At 41.6% G+C, this 14,001-nt stretch overlaps 1 protein-coding gene across 1 annotated transcript in view; it reads left to right on the top strand.

Annotated features, from left to right (window-relative positions):
* LOC120019851 (disco-interacting protein 2 homolog C) overlaps positions 1 to 14,001 on the top strand; it is a 133,804-nt gene that overhangs the window by 111,369 nt on the left and 8,434 nt on the right. Inside the window, exons 33-36 of the mRNA XM_038963265.1 lie at positions 2,251 to 2,308; positions 4,703 to 4,777; positions 5,231 to 5,405; positions 5,523 to 5,646. Of these exons, the coding sequence (XP_038819193.1) occupies positions 2,251 to 2,308; positions 4,703 to 4,777; positions 5,231 to 5,405; positions 5,523 to 5,646 (432 nt within the window). The remainder of the gene's footprint in view (positions 1 to 2,250; positions 2,309 to 4,702; positions 4,778 to 5,230; positions 5,406 to 5,522; positions 5,647 to 14,001) is intronic.

The following is a 14,001-nucleotide window of genomic DNA, read 5'->3' as shown; positions in this document are numbered from 1 at the left end:
AGGCCCCAGCCTGCAGCCGATAGTGATATATATATATATATATATAATATACACTGCTCAAAAAAATAAAGGGAACACTTAAACAACACAATGTAACTCCAAGTCAATCACACTTCTGTGAAATCAAACTGTCCACTTAGGAAGCAACACTGATTGACAATAAATTTCACATACTGTTGTGCAAATGGAATAGACAAAAGGTGGAAATTATAGGCAATTAGCAAGACACCCCCAATAAAGGAGTGATTCTGCAGGTGGTGACCACAGACCACTTCTCAGTTCCTATGCTTCCTGGCTGATGTTTTGGTCACTTTTGAATGCTGGCGGTGCTCTCACTCTAGTGGTAGCATGAGACGGAGTCTACAACCCACACAAGTGGCTCAGGTAGTGCAGCTCATCCAGGATGGCACATCAATGCGAGCTGTGGCAAGAAGGTTTGCTGTGTCTGTCAGCGTAGTGTCCAGAGCATGGAGGCGCTACCAGGAGACAGGCCAGTACATCAGGAGACGTGGAGGAGGCCGTAGGAGGGCAACAACCCAGCAGCAGGACCGCTACCTCCGCCTTTGTGCAAGGAGGAGCACTGCCAGAGCCCTGCAAAATGACCTCCAGCAGGCCACAAATGTGCATGTGTCTGCTCAAACGGTCAGAAACAGACTCCATGAGGGTGGTATGAGGGCCCGACGTCCACAGGTGGGGGTTGTGCTTACAGCCCAACACCGTGCAGGACGTTTGGCATTTGCCAGAGAACACCAAGATTGGCAAATTCGCCACTGGCGCCCTGTGCTCTTCACAGATGAAAGCAGGTTCACACTGAGCACATGAGCACATGTGACAGACGTGACAGAGTCTGGAGACGCCGTGGAGAACGTTCTGCTGCCTGCAACATCCTCCAGCATGACCGGTTTGGCGGTGGGTCAGTCATGGTGTGGGGTGGCATTTCTTTGTGGGGCCGCACAGCCCTCCATGTGCACGCCAGAGGTAGCCTGACTGCCATTAGGTACCGAGATGAGATCCTCAGAGCCCTTGTGAGACCATATGCTGACACATGCACATTTGTGGCCTGCTGGAGGTCATTTTGCAGGGCTCTGGCAGTGCTCCTCCTTGCACAAAAGCGGAGGTAGCGGTCCTGCTGCTGGGTTGTTGCCCTCCTACGGCTTCCTCCACGTCTCCTGATGTACTGGCCTGTCTCCTGGTAGCGCCTCCATGCTCTGGACACTACGCTGACAGACACAGCAAACCTTCTTGCCACAGCTCGCATTGATGTGCCATCCTGGATGAGCTGCACTACCTGAGCCACTTGTGTGGGTTGTAGACTCCGTCTCATGCTACCACTAGAGTGAAAGCACCGCCAGCATTCAAAAGTGACCAAAACATCAGCCAGGAAGCATAGGAACTGAGAAGTGGTCTGTGGTCACCACCTGCAGAATCACTCCTTTATTGGGGGTGTCTTGCTAATTGCCTATAATTTCCATCTTTTGTCTATTCCATTTGCACAACAGCATGTGAAATGTATTGTCAATCAGTGTTGCTTCCTAAGTGGACAGTTTGATTTCACAGAAGTGTGATTGACTTGGAGTTACATTGTGTTGTTTAAGTGTTCCCTTTATTTTTTTGAGCAGTGTATATCCTACAGTAAACTAATAAATGCTTTTGTTTTATTTGAAATATTTGTTTTTGTATTCTGTTACCTAAGACATTCGTAAACGCAACCAAATCATTTTTGCGATAGCATGTATGAAATGTAGTAGTTCCACTGCTAGAATATTGCAATCGAAATGACTGCTCATTAGCCTCGAGGCCCAGCGGTTATAGTATTAAAAAAATGTGTGTGCGTGCACTAATAAGAGGGCCTGTGGGGAAAAAACGTGTCGCCTTACAGAAAACAAATGCCCGTCCGGCCCTGGCAGGGACACATAACAACATGCTTCACACTGGGCCCACAGCTTCCAAATATACAGCCCACAGCTATTCACATACACACTGTGCAATTCTATACAGTCATTTTTGTCTCCACCACTGCTCTCCTCCCTGGGATGTAGCTATTGTGTTTGTGTTGAAAGTTCAGTATAATTTGTATACTAAAAGGAATTGTCTTGTACTCACAGAGCTTGTCTCAAATGGCTCCCTATTACCATAGGGTTCTGGTCAAAGTAGGGCACTATATAGGGAATAGCATGCCATTTGGGACAGAAACACAGCATTGACTCAGCAGCCCAGTAACTCTTCACTTCATCCCTTCCTCCCTCACAGGGTTCGTCTGGTAGAGAGAGGGTCTCCACACAGCTTACCACTCATGGAATCTGGAAAGGTGAGTCCCTGCCTGACTAGCTGAATGAATAAACAAATGGTAGTCATTTGCATAGACAAACTATACAATGAAGTATTTATATCACTGAGACTAAACTAGTGTAAACTGTTTGTTTGTGCTGTGCTTTGATTAGTCTAATCGTGTTGTTAGTTTCCACAGCAACCCGTCCCCATAAATGAGGAAGTGTAGGTGAGAGTAGGACTGTTATGGTGACCGTATTACCGCCACACCGGCGGTCGCGTGTCACGAAGGCAGTCAAATTCCACATGACCGTTTAGTCACAGAAATTAGTTTTATCCAAGCTCTGATATTACTGATGTTCATTAGTAGCCTACCAAACTTGCTAACTGTCTGGTACTCAGCAATCTATTATCCCTCTAATGACTCTGACATCAATGCAAATGTAATCAAAAATCGAATCAAACACTTCATGAGAGCCCATGAGCTCATGTTGGACAACATTTCTATAGGCTATGCAATTGCGTGAGAAAACAGGGTGATGGCCTCTATTTAAAAAAGAAGGATCCCATCAGCTTTCTATAGGCTAGGCCTATTATATTTATTTCACAACTTTCGCTATTTAAGTGCATAGATAAAAACAATTCCCCTGCCCCTGTTTCGAGAGAGGTGCATGATAATGGTCCATTCTAAATCAAAACAAATGTCACAGATCATTTTTAGTATACCAGTCAATTCTACATTGTAGAATAATAACAAATATGGAATCATGTCATAAGCAAAAAAGTATTAAACAAATCAAAATATATTATAGATTTTAGATTCTTCAAAGTAGCCACCCTTTGTCTTGACGACAGCTTTGCACACTCTTGGGATTCTCTCAACCAGCTTCATGAGGAATGCTTTTTCAACAGTCTTGAAGGAGTTCCCACATATGCTGAGCACTTGTTGGCTGCTTTTCCGCTTCTCCCGAGTGGCGCACCGGTCTAAGGCACTGCATCTCAGTGCTAGAGGCGGCACTACAGACCCTGGTTCGATTCCAGGCTGTATCACAACCGGCCGTGATTGGGACTCCCATAGGGCGGCGCACAATTGGCCCAGCGTCGTCCGAGTTAGGGTTTGGCCGGGGTAGGCCGTCATTGTAAATAAGAATTTGTTCTTAACTGACTTGCCTAGTTTAAAATAAAATAAAATCCTTCACTCTGCTCCAACTCATCCCAAACCATCTCAATTGGGTTGAGGTCGGGTGATTGTGGAAGCCAGGTCATATGATGCAGCACCTCCTCACTCTCCTGCTTGGTCAAATGGCCCTTACACAGCCTGGAGGTGTGTTTTAGGTCATTGTCGTGTTGAAAAACAAATGATAGTCCCACTAAGCGCAAACCAGATGGGATGGCGTATCACTGCAGAATACTGTGGCAGCCATGCTGGTTAAGTTTGCCTTGAATTCTAAATAAATCACTGACAGTGTCACCAGCAAAGCACCATCACACCACCACCTCCATGCTTCACGGTGGGAACCACACATGCGGAGATCATCCGTTCACCTACTCTGCGTCTCACAAAGACACTGCGGTTGGAACCAAAAATCGCAAATTTTGACTCATCAGACCAAAGGACAGATTTCCACCGATCTAATGTCCATTGCTCGTGTTTCTTGACCCAAGCAAGTCTCTTCTTCTTATTGGTGTCCTTTAGTAATGGTTTCTTTGCAGCAATTTGACCATGAAGGCCTGATTCACGCAGTTTCCTCTGAACAGTTGATGTTGAGATGTCTGTTACTACTCATCCTGAGTATGCTATTCTGTTCTTCTGAAATTTACTAGATTTTCTTCATATCATGTTTCTTTAAACCCGTCTAAAGTAAATCATGTATTTATTGTGAAGGTATAGGCTATATTACATGGATTTATTAGACTTTTTGTCTAATAAATGTAGATGTTCCAAATGTCTGCATCAGTGGCATGCGTGGATGCCAGGAGATGCTAAATGTGTTTGTTAATTAATTAACGGTCAATTACCATGAGACCGGCAGTCATTTGCTTAACAATCACCGGCTGACGAAATTTTGTGACCGCCCTATGTGAGAGTTAATTGTGCTCCGGGTCAGACAGCGTTCTGCTCTGTCTTTCAAAAGGACCAGCCAGGAGATCAAGATCCATCTGTCACTCAATAATAAGGCTTTTATTTCTATCTGCATTCCAAATGGCACTATATAGTGCACTACTTATGACCAGAGCCATAGGCACTATTAAGGGAATTAGGGCCACATACTGTGCGAGAGCGAGTGGGCCAATTCAGTCCACTCTACTCAGGGCTCGGCGGTAAATTTGTTATATAAATGGCCTCGCTGAAGGAAGAGAAAGAGAGAGGAGTGAAAGGGAGAGAGGAGTGGAGAGATGAAATCACTAATTGTCTCATCCTTATTGCCATCAGATTCTACCTGGTGTTCGAATTATCATCGCCAACCCGGAGACCAAGGGACCACTGGGAGACTCGCACCTTGGAGAGGTCGGCTCAGACATAATCACGCTCTCATTAGAATCCATACAAACTACAATACATCAGGCTACAAAACAGTCTCTCTCTGTACTTTAAGTATCATACCTCATTGGATGTGTACTCTCTCATTAGACTAAACTACAATAGTATCTCTCTGTGTACTGAAAGAGCAAGTCCACGTAACTTCAACACACATTAATATCTTCGGTCTATCCAGTCTAATGCTAAGTTCAGTAAGTGTTATGTAATTGGTCTAAAAGTACACAGTTATCGCTGGATTGGTCTGTGGACAGATGCACTACAATAGAAGTCCAGAGCAGAGTTGTGCTGAATTGATTTGGGTAAAAATAATACAACTAGACGTGTATTGGATCCCAGAGGATAGCACATGAAAACATTAAAACACTTGTTTCAAAAGTTGTCCTCAATGGGAGAAAAAAATTGAATTGTTGTTGTTCACAGATCTGGGTGTGCAGTGGACACAATGCCAGCGGCTACTTCACGGTGTATGGAGACGAGGCACTGCAGTCAGATCACTTTAATTCCCGTCTGAGCTTTGGAGACACACAGACAATCTGGGCCCGCACCGGCTACCTGGGCTTCCTCAGGAGGACCGAACTGACCGATGCCAGTGGGGGTACGTTAACTGTGCCCTTCACTACCAAATGTACTTATTACTGCATACTTTCACTGTTTTACTGGCGAGGTCAACATACATTGTCTGAAGTGTTTGTATTTGCGTGTGCGCGCGCAGAACGACACGATGCCTTGTATGTTGTGGGGGCACTGGATGAGGCCATGGAGCTGAGGGGAATGAGGTATCACCCCATCGACATTGAGACCTCCGTCATCAGGACACACAAGAGCATCACAGAATGGTGAGAACTGTAACTAATTTCATAAGGCAGTTCATTCAGAAAGTATTTTACACATTTTGTTACGTTACAACCTTATTCTAAAATGGATTAAATAAAACATTTTCCTCATCAATTTACACACAATACCCCTAATGACAAAGCAAAAACAAATACCTTATTTACATAAGTATTCAGACCCTTTGCTATGAGAATCGAAATTGAGCTCTGGTGCATCCTGTTTCCGTTGATCATTCCTTGAGATGTTTCTACAACTTGAGTGGAGTCCACCTGTGGTAAATTCAATTGATTGGGCATGATTTGTAAAGGCACACACCTGTCTATATAATGTCCCACAGTTGACAGCGCATGCCTTTATGGTAGAGTGGCCAGACGGAAGCCACTCCTCAGTAAAAGGCACCTGACAGCCCACTTGGAGTTTGCCAAAAGGAACCTAAAGGACTCTCCGACCATGAGAAACAAGATTCTCCGATCTGATGAAACCAAGATTGAACTCTTTGTCCTGAATGCCAAGCGTCACATCTGGAGGAAATCAGGCACCACTCATCACCTGGCCAATTCCATCCCTACGGTGAAGCATGGTGGTGGCAGCATCATGCTGTGGGGATGTTTTTCAGCTGCAGGGACTGGGAGACTAGTCAGGATCGAGGGAAAGATGAACGGAGCAAAGTACAGAGAGGTCCTTGATGAAAACCTGCTCCAGAGCGCTCAGGACCTCAGACTAGGGCGAAGGTTCACCTTCCAACAGAACAACGACCCTAAGCACACAGCCAAGACAATGCAGGAGTGGCTTCGGGAAAAGTCTCTGAAAGTCCGGACTTGAACCCGATCGAACATCTCTGGAGAGACCTGAAAATAATTGTGCTGCGACGCTCCCCATCCAACCTGACAGAGCTTTAGAGGATCTGCAGACAAGAATGAGAGAAACTCCCCAAATACAGGTGTGCCAAGCTTGTAGTGTCATTCCCAAGAAGACTCGAGGCTGTAATTGCTGCCAAAGGTGCTTTAACAAAGTACTGAGTAAAGGGGCTGAATACTTATGTAAATGTGATATTTCTCTTTTTATTTTTTGTCTAAAAAATAGTTTTTGCTTTGTCATTGTGGGGTATTGTGTGTAGATTGAGGGGGGGAAAACGATTTAATCAATTTTAGAATAAGGTTGTAACGTAACAGAATGTGGTTAAAGTCAAGGGGTATGAATACTTTCCGAATGTACTGTAATTAGTGTATTGCCTGTATCCCGTGTTTCAGCACCATGAAAAATTGCTTGAGGATTTGTAGTTCTGGTGGGTGGATGGCGTAGCTCACCACTTTATGGGCATTCTATCTAAACAAATGTCATTTCTGTTCAAATATCATGCTGATTTTGTCCAATTTCAAATTGTTAATGTTATTGTTAATGTTGACCAATTAAAATGCCGTAGATAAACTAAGTACTGTATGTTGTTTCAGTGTGGTGTTGACTACGTACTGTATGTTGTTTCAGTGTGGTGTTGACTAAGTACTGTATGTTGTTTCAGTGTGGTGTTGACTAAGTACTGTATGTTGTTGTTTCAGTGTGGTGTTGACTAAGTACTGTATGTTGTTTCAGTGTGGTGTTGACTAAGTACTGTATGTTGTTGTTTCAGTGTGGTGTTGACTAAGTACTGTATGTTGTTGTTTCAGTGTGGTGTTGACTAAGTACTGTATGTTGTTTCAGTGTGGTGTTGACTAAGTACTGTATGTTGTTTCAGTGTGGTGTTGACTAAGTACTGTATGTTGTTTCAGTGTGGTGTTGACTACGTACTGTACTGTATGTTGTTTCAGTGTGGTGTTGACTACGTACTGTACTGTATGTTGTTTCAGTGTGGTGTTGACTACGTACTGTACTGTATGTTGTTTCAGTGTGGTGTTGACTAAGTACTGTATGTTGTTTCAGTGTGGTGTTGACTACGTACTGTATGTTGTTGTTTCAGTGTGGTGTTGACTAAGTACTGTATGTTGTTTCAGTGTGGTGTTGACTACGTACTGTATGTTGTTGTTTCAGTGTGGTGTTGACTAAGTACTGTATGTTGTTTCAGTGTGGTGTTGACTAAGTACTGTATGTTGTTTCAGTGTGGTGTTGACTAAGTACTGTATGTTGTTTCAGTGTGGTGTTGACTAAGTACTGTATGTTGTTTCAGTGTGGTGTTGACTAAGTACTGTATGTTGTTTCAGTGTGGTGTTGACTAAGTACTGTATGTTGTTTCAGTGTGGTGTTGACTAAGTACTGTATGTTGTTTCAGTGTGGTGTTGACTAAGTACTGTATGTTGTTTCAGTGTGGTGTTGACTAAGTACTGTATGTTGTTTCAGTGTGGTGTTGACTAAGTACTGTATGTTGTTTCAGTGTGGTGTTGACTAAGTACTGTATGTTGTTTCAGTGTGGTGTTGACTAAGTACTGTATGTTGTTTCAGTGTGGTGTTGACTAAGTACTGTATGTTGTTTCAGTGTGGTGTTGACTAAGTACTGTATGTTGTTTCAGTGTGGTGTTGACTAAGTACTGTATGTTGTTTCAGTGTGGTGTTGACTAAGTACTGTATGTTGTTTCAGTGTGGTGTTGACTAAGTACTGTATGTTGTTTCAGTGTGGTGTTGACTAAGTACTGTATGTTGTTTCAGTGTGGTGTTGACTAAGTACTGTATGTTGTTTCAGTGTGGTGTTGACTAAGTACTGTATGTTGTTTCAGTGTGGTGTTGACTAAGTACTGTATGTTGTTTCAGTGTGGTGTTGACTAAGTACTGTATGTTGTTTCAGTGTGGTGTTGACTAAGTACTGTATGTTGTTTCAGTGTGGTGTTGACTAAGTACTGTATGTTGTTTCAGTGTGGTGTTGACTAAGTACTGTATGTTGTTTCAGTGTGGTGTTGACTAAGTACTGTATGTTGTTTTTAGTGTGGTGTTGACTAAGTACTGTATGTTGTTGTTTCAGTGTGGTGTTGACTAAGTACTGTATGTTGTTTCAGTGTGGTGTTGACTAAGTACTGTATGTTGTTGTTTCAGGTGTGGTGTTGACTAAGTACTGTATGTTGTTTCAGTGTGGTGTTGACTAAGTACTGTATGTTGTTGTTTCAGTGTGGTGTTGACTAAGTACTGTATGTTGTTTCAGTGTGGTGTTGACTAAGTACTGTATGTTGTTTCAGTGTGGTGTTGACTAAGTACTGTATGTTGTTGTTTCAGTGTGGTGTTGACTAAGTACTGTATGTTGTTTCAGTGTGGTGTTGACTAAGTACTGTATGTTGTTTCAGTGTGGTGTTGACTAAGTACTGTATGTTGTTTCAGTGTGGTGTTGACTAAGTACTGTATGTTGTTTCAGTGTGGTGTTGACTAAGTACTGTATGTTGTTTCAGTGTGGTGTTGACTAAGTACTGTATGTTGTTTCAGTGTGGTGTTGACTAAGTACTGTATGTTGTTTCAGTGTGGTGTTGACTAAGTACTGTATGTTGTTTCAGTGTGGTGTTGACTAAGTACTGTATGTTGTTTCAGTGTGGTGTTGACTAAGTACTGTATGTTGTTTCAGTGTGGTGTTGACTAAGTACTGTATGTTGTTTCAGTGTGGTGTTGACTAAGTACTGTATGTTGTTTCAGTGTGGTGTTGACTAAGTACTGTATGTTGTTTCAGTGTGGTGTTGACTAAGTACTGTATGTTGTTTCAGTGTGGTGTTGACTAAGTACTGTATGTTGTTTCAGTGTGGTGTTGACTAAGTACTGTATGTTGTTTCAGTGTGGTGTTGACTAAGTACTGTATGTTGTTTCAGTGTGGTGTTGACTAAGTACTGTATGTTGTTTCAGTGTGGTGTTGACTAAGTACTGTATGTTGTTTCAGTGTGGTGTTGACTAAGTACTGTATGTTGTTTCAGTGTGGTGTTGACTAAGTACTGTATGTTGTTTCAGTGTGGTGTTGACTAAGTACTGTATGTTGTTTCAGTGTGGTGTTGACTACGTACTGTATGTTGTTTCAGTGTGGTGTTGACTAAGTACTGTATGTTGTTGTTTCAGTGTGGTGTTGACTAAGTACTGTATGTTGTTTCAGTGTGGTGTTGACTACGTACTGTATGTTGTTTCAGTGTGGTGTTGACTAAGTACTGTATGTTGTTTCAGTGTGGTGTTGACTACGTACTGTATGTTGTTTCAGTGTGGTGTTGACTAAGTACTGTATGTTGTTTCAGTGTGGTGTTGACTACGTACTGTATGTTGTTTCAGTGTGGTGTTGACTAAGTACTGTATGTTGTTTCAGTGTGGTGTTGACTAAGTACTGTATGTTGTTTCAGTGTGGTGTTGACTAAGTACTGTATGTTGTTTCAGTGTGGTGTTGACTAAGTACTGTATGTTGTTTCAGTGTGGTGTTGACTAAGTACTGTATGTTGTTGTTTCAGTGTGGTGTTGACTAAGTACTGTATGTTGTTGTTTCAGTGTGGTGTTGACTAAGTACTGTATGTTGTTGTTTCAGTGTGGTGTTGACTAAGTACTGTATGTTGTTGTTTCAGTGTGGTGTTGACTAAGTAATTTATTTTTTGTTCAGTGTGGTGTTGACTAAGTACTGTATGTTGTTTCAGTGTGGGGTTCACTAAGTACTGTATGTTGTTTCAGTGTGGGGTTCACTAAGTACTATACGTTGTTGTTTCAGTGTGGTGTTGACTAAGTACTGTATGTTGTTTCAGTGTGGTGTTGACTAAGTACTGTATGTTGTTGTTTCGGTGTGGTGTTGACTAAGTACTGTATGTTGTTTCAGTGTGGGGTTCACTAAGTACTGTATGTTGTTTCAGTGTAGTGTTGACTAAGTACTGTACTGTATGTTGTTTCAGTGTGGTGTTGACTCAGTACTGTATGTTGTTTCATTGTGGTGTTGACTACGTACTGTATGTTGGTGTTTCAGTGTAGTGTTGACTAAGTACTGTACGTTGTTGTTTCCGTGTGGTGTTGACTACGTACTGTATGTTGTTGTTTCAGTGTGGTGTTGACTACATACTGTATGTTGTTGTTTCAGTGTGGTGTTGACTAAGTACTGTATGTTGTTGTTTCAGTGTGGTGTTGACTAAGTACTGTACGTTGTTGTTTCAGTGTGGTGTTGACTAAGTACTGTATGTTGTTGTTTCAGTGTGGTGTTGACTAAGTACTGTACGTTGTTGTTTCAGTGTGGTGTTGACTAAGTACTGTACGTTGGTGTTTCAGTGTGGTGTTGACTACGTACTGTATGTTGTTGTTTCAGTGTGGTGTTGACTAAGTACTGTATGTTGTTGTTTCAGTGTGGTGTTGACTAAGTACTGTATGTTGTTTCAGTGTGGTGTTGACTAAGTACTGTATGTTGTTTCAGTGTGGTGTTGACTAAGTACTGTATGTTGTTGTTTCAGTGTGGTGTTGACTACGTACTGTATGTTGTTTCAGTGTGGTGTTGACTACGTACTGTATGTTGTTTCAGTGTGGTGTTGACTAAGTACTGTATGTTGTTTCAGTGTGGTGTTGACTAAGTACTGTATGTTGTTTCAGTGTGGTGTTGACTAAGTACTGTATGTTGTTTCAGTGTGGTGTTGACTAAGTACTGTATGTTGTTTCAGTGTGGTGTTGACTAAGTACTGTATGTTGTTTCAGTGTGGTGTTGACTAAGTACTGTATGTTGTTTCAGTGTGGTGTTGACTAAGTACTGTATGTTGTTTCAGTGTGGTGTTGACTACGTACTGTATGTTGTTTCAGTGTGGTGTTGACTAAGTACTGTATGTTGTTGTTTCAGTGTGGTGTTGACTAAGTACTGTATGTTGTTTCAGTGTGGTGTTGACTACGTACTGTATGTTGTTTCAGTGTGGTGTTGACTAAGTACTGTATGTTGTTTCAGTGTGGTGTTGACTACGTACTGTATGTTGTTTCAGTGTGGTGTTGACTAAGTACTGTATGTTGTTTCAGTGTGGTGTTGACTACGTACTGTATGTTGTTTCAGTGTGGTGTTGACTAAGTACTGTATGTTGTTTCAGTGTGGTGTTGACTAAGTACTGTATGTTGTTTCAGTGTGGTGTTGACTAAGTACTGTATGTTGTTGTTTCAGTGTGGTGTTGACTAAGTACTGTATGTTGTTTCAGTGTGGTGTTGACTAAGTACTGTATGTTGTTTCAGTGTGGTGTTGACTAAGTACTGTATGTTGTTTCAGTGTGGTGTTGACTACGTACTGTACTGTATGTTGTTTCAGTGTGGTGTTGACTACGTACTGTACTGTATGTTGTTTCAGTGTGGTGTTGACTACGTACTGTACTGTATGTTGTTTCAGTGTGGTGTTGACTAAGTACTGTATGTTGTTTCAGTGTGGTGTTGACTACGTACTGTATGTTGTTGTTTCAGTGTGGTGTTGACTAAGTACTGTATGTTGTTTCAGTGTGGTGTTGACTACGTACTGTATGTTGTTGTTTCAGTGTGGTGTTGACTAAGTACTGTATGTTGTTTCAGTGTGGTGTTGACTAAGTACTGTATGTTGTTTCAGTGTGGTGTTGACTAAGTACTGTATGTTGTTTCAGTGTGGTGTTGACTAAGTACTGTATGTTGTTTCAGTGTGGTGTTGACTAAGTACTGTATGTTGTTTCAGTGTGGTGTTGACTAAGTACTGTATGTTGTTTCAGTGTGGTGTTGACTAAGTACTGTATGTTGTTTCAGTGTGGTGTTGACTAAGTACTGTATGTTGTTTCAGTGTGGTGTTGACTAAGTACTGTATGTTGTTTCAGTGTGGTGTTGACTAAGTACTGTATGTTGTTTCAGTGTGGTGTTGACTAAGTACTGTATGTTGTTTCAGTGTGGTGTTGACTAAGTACTGTATGTTGTTTCAGTGTGGTGTTGACTAAGTACTGTATGTTGTTTCAGTGTGGTGTTGACTAAGTACTGTATGTTGTTTCAGTGTGGTGTTGACTAAGTACTGTATGTTGTTGTTTCAGTGTGGTGTTGACTAAGTACTGTATGTTGTTTCAGTGTGGTGTTGACTAAGTACTGTATGTTGTTTCAGTGTGGTGTTGACTAAGTACTGTATGTTGTTTCAGTGTGGTGTTGACTAAGTACTGTATGTTGTTTCAGTGTGGTGTTGACTAAGTACTGTATGTTGTTTCAGTGTGGTGTTGACTAAGTACTGTATGTTGTTTCAGTGTGGTGTTGACTAAGTACTGTATGTTGTTTCAGTGTGGTGTTGACTAAGTACTGTATGTTGTTGTTTCAGTGTGGTGTTGACTAAGTACTGTATGTTGTTTCAGTGTGGTGTTGACTAAGTACTGTATGTTGTTTCAGTGTGGTGTTGACTAAGTACTGTATGTTGTTGTTTCGGTGTGGTGTTGACTAAGTACTGTATGTTGTTTCAGTGTGGTGTTGACTAAGTACTGTATGTTGTTGTTTCAGTGTGGTGTTGACTAAGTACTGTATGTTGTTTCAGTGTGGTGTTGACTAAGTACTGTATGTTGTTTCAGTGTGGTGTTGACTAAGTACTGTATGTTGTTGTTTCGGTGTGGTGTTGACTAAGTACTGTATGTTGTTTCAGTGTGGTGTTGACTAAGTACTGTATGTTGTTGTTTCAGTGTGGTGTTGACTAAGTACTGTATGTTGTTTCAGTGTGGTGTTGACTAAGTACTGTATGTTGTTTCAGTGTGGTGTTGACTAAGTACTGTATGTTGTTGTTTCAGTGTGGTGTTGACTAAGTACTGTATGTTGTTTCAGTGTGGTGTTGACTAAGTACTGTATGTTGTTTCAGTGTGGTGTTGACTAAGTACTGTATGTTGTTTCAGTGTGGTGTTGACTAAGTACTGTATGTTGTTTCAGTGTGGTGTTGACTAAGTACTGTATGTTGTTTCAGTGTGGTGTTGACTAAGTACTGTATGTTGTTTCAGTGTGGTGTTGACTAAGTACTGTATGTTGTTTCAGTGTGGTGTTGACTAAGTACTGTATGTTGTTTCAGTGTGGTGTTGACTAAGTACTGTATGTTGTTTCAGTGTGGTGTTGACTAAGTACTGTATGTTGTTTCAGTGTGGTGTTGACTAAGTACTGTATGTTGTTTCAGTGTGGTGTTGACTAAGTACTGTATGTTGTTTCAGTGTGGTGTTGACTAAGTACTGTATGTTGTTTCAGTGTGGTGTTGACTAAGTACTGTATGTTGTTTCAGTGTGGTGTTGACTAAGTACTGTATGTTGTTTCAGTGTGGTGTTGACTAAGTACTGTATGTTGTTTCAGTGTGGTGTTGACTAAGTACTGTATGTTGTTTCAGTGTGGTGTTGACTAAGTACTGTATGTTGTTTCAGTGTGGTGTTGACTAAGTACTGTATGTTGTTTCAGTGTGGTGTTGACTAAGTACTGTATGTTGTTTCAGTGTGGTGTTGACTACGTAC

Source organism: Salvelinus namaycush, chromosome 25 (genome assembly GCF_016432855.1).
Source record: "Salvelinus namaycush isolate Seneca chromosome 25, SaNama_1.0, whole genome shotgun sequence".
In the NCBI taxonomy this organism is placed as follows: domain Eukaryota; kingdom Metazoa; phylum Chordata; class Actinopteri; order Salmoniformes; family Salmonidae; genus Salvelinus; species Salvelinus namaycush.
The sequence above is the reverse complement of the archived record's forward strand: the minus strand, read 5'-3'. Positions and strand labels throughout refer to the sequence as shown.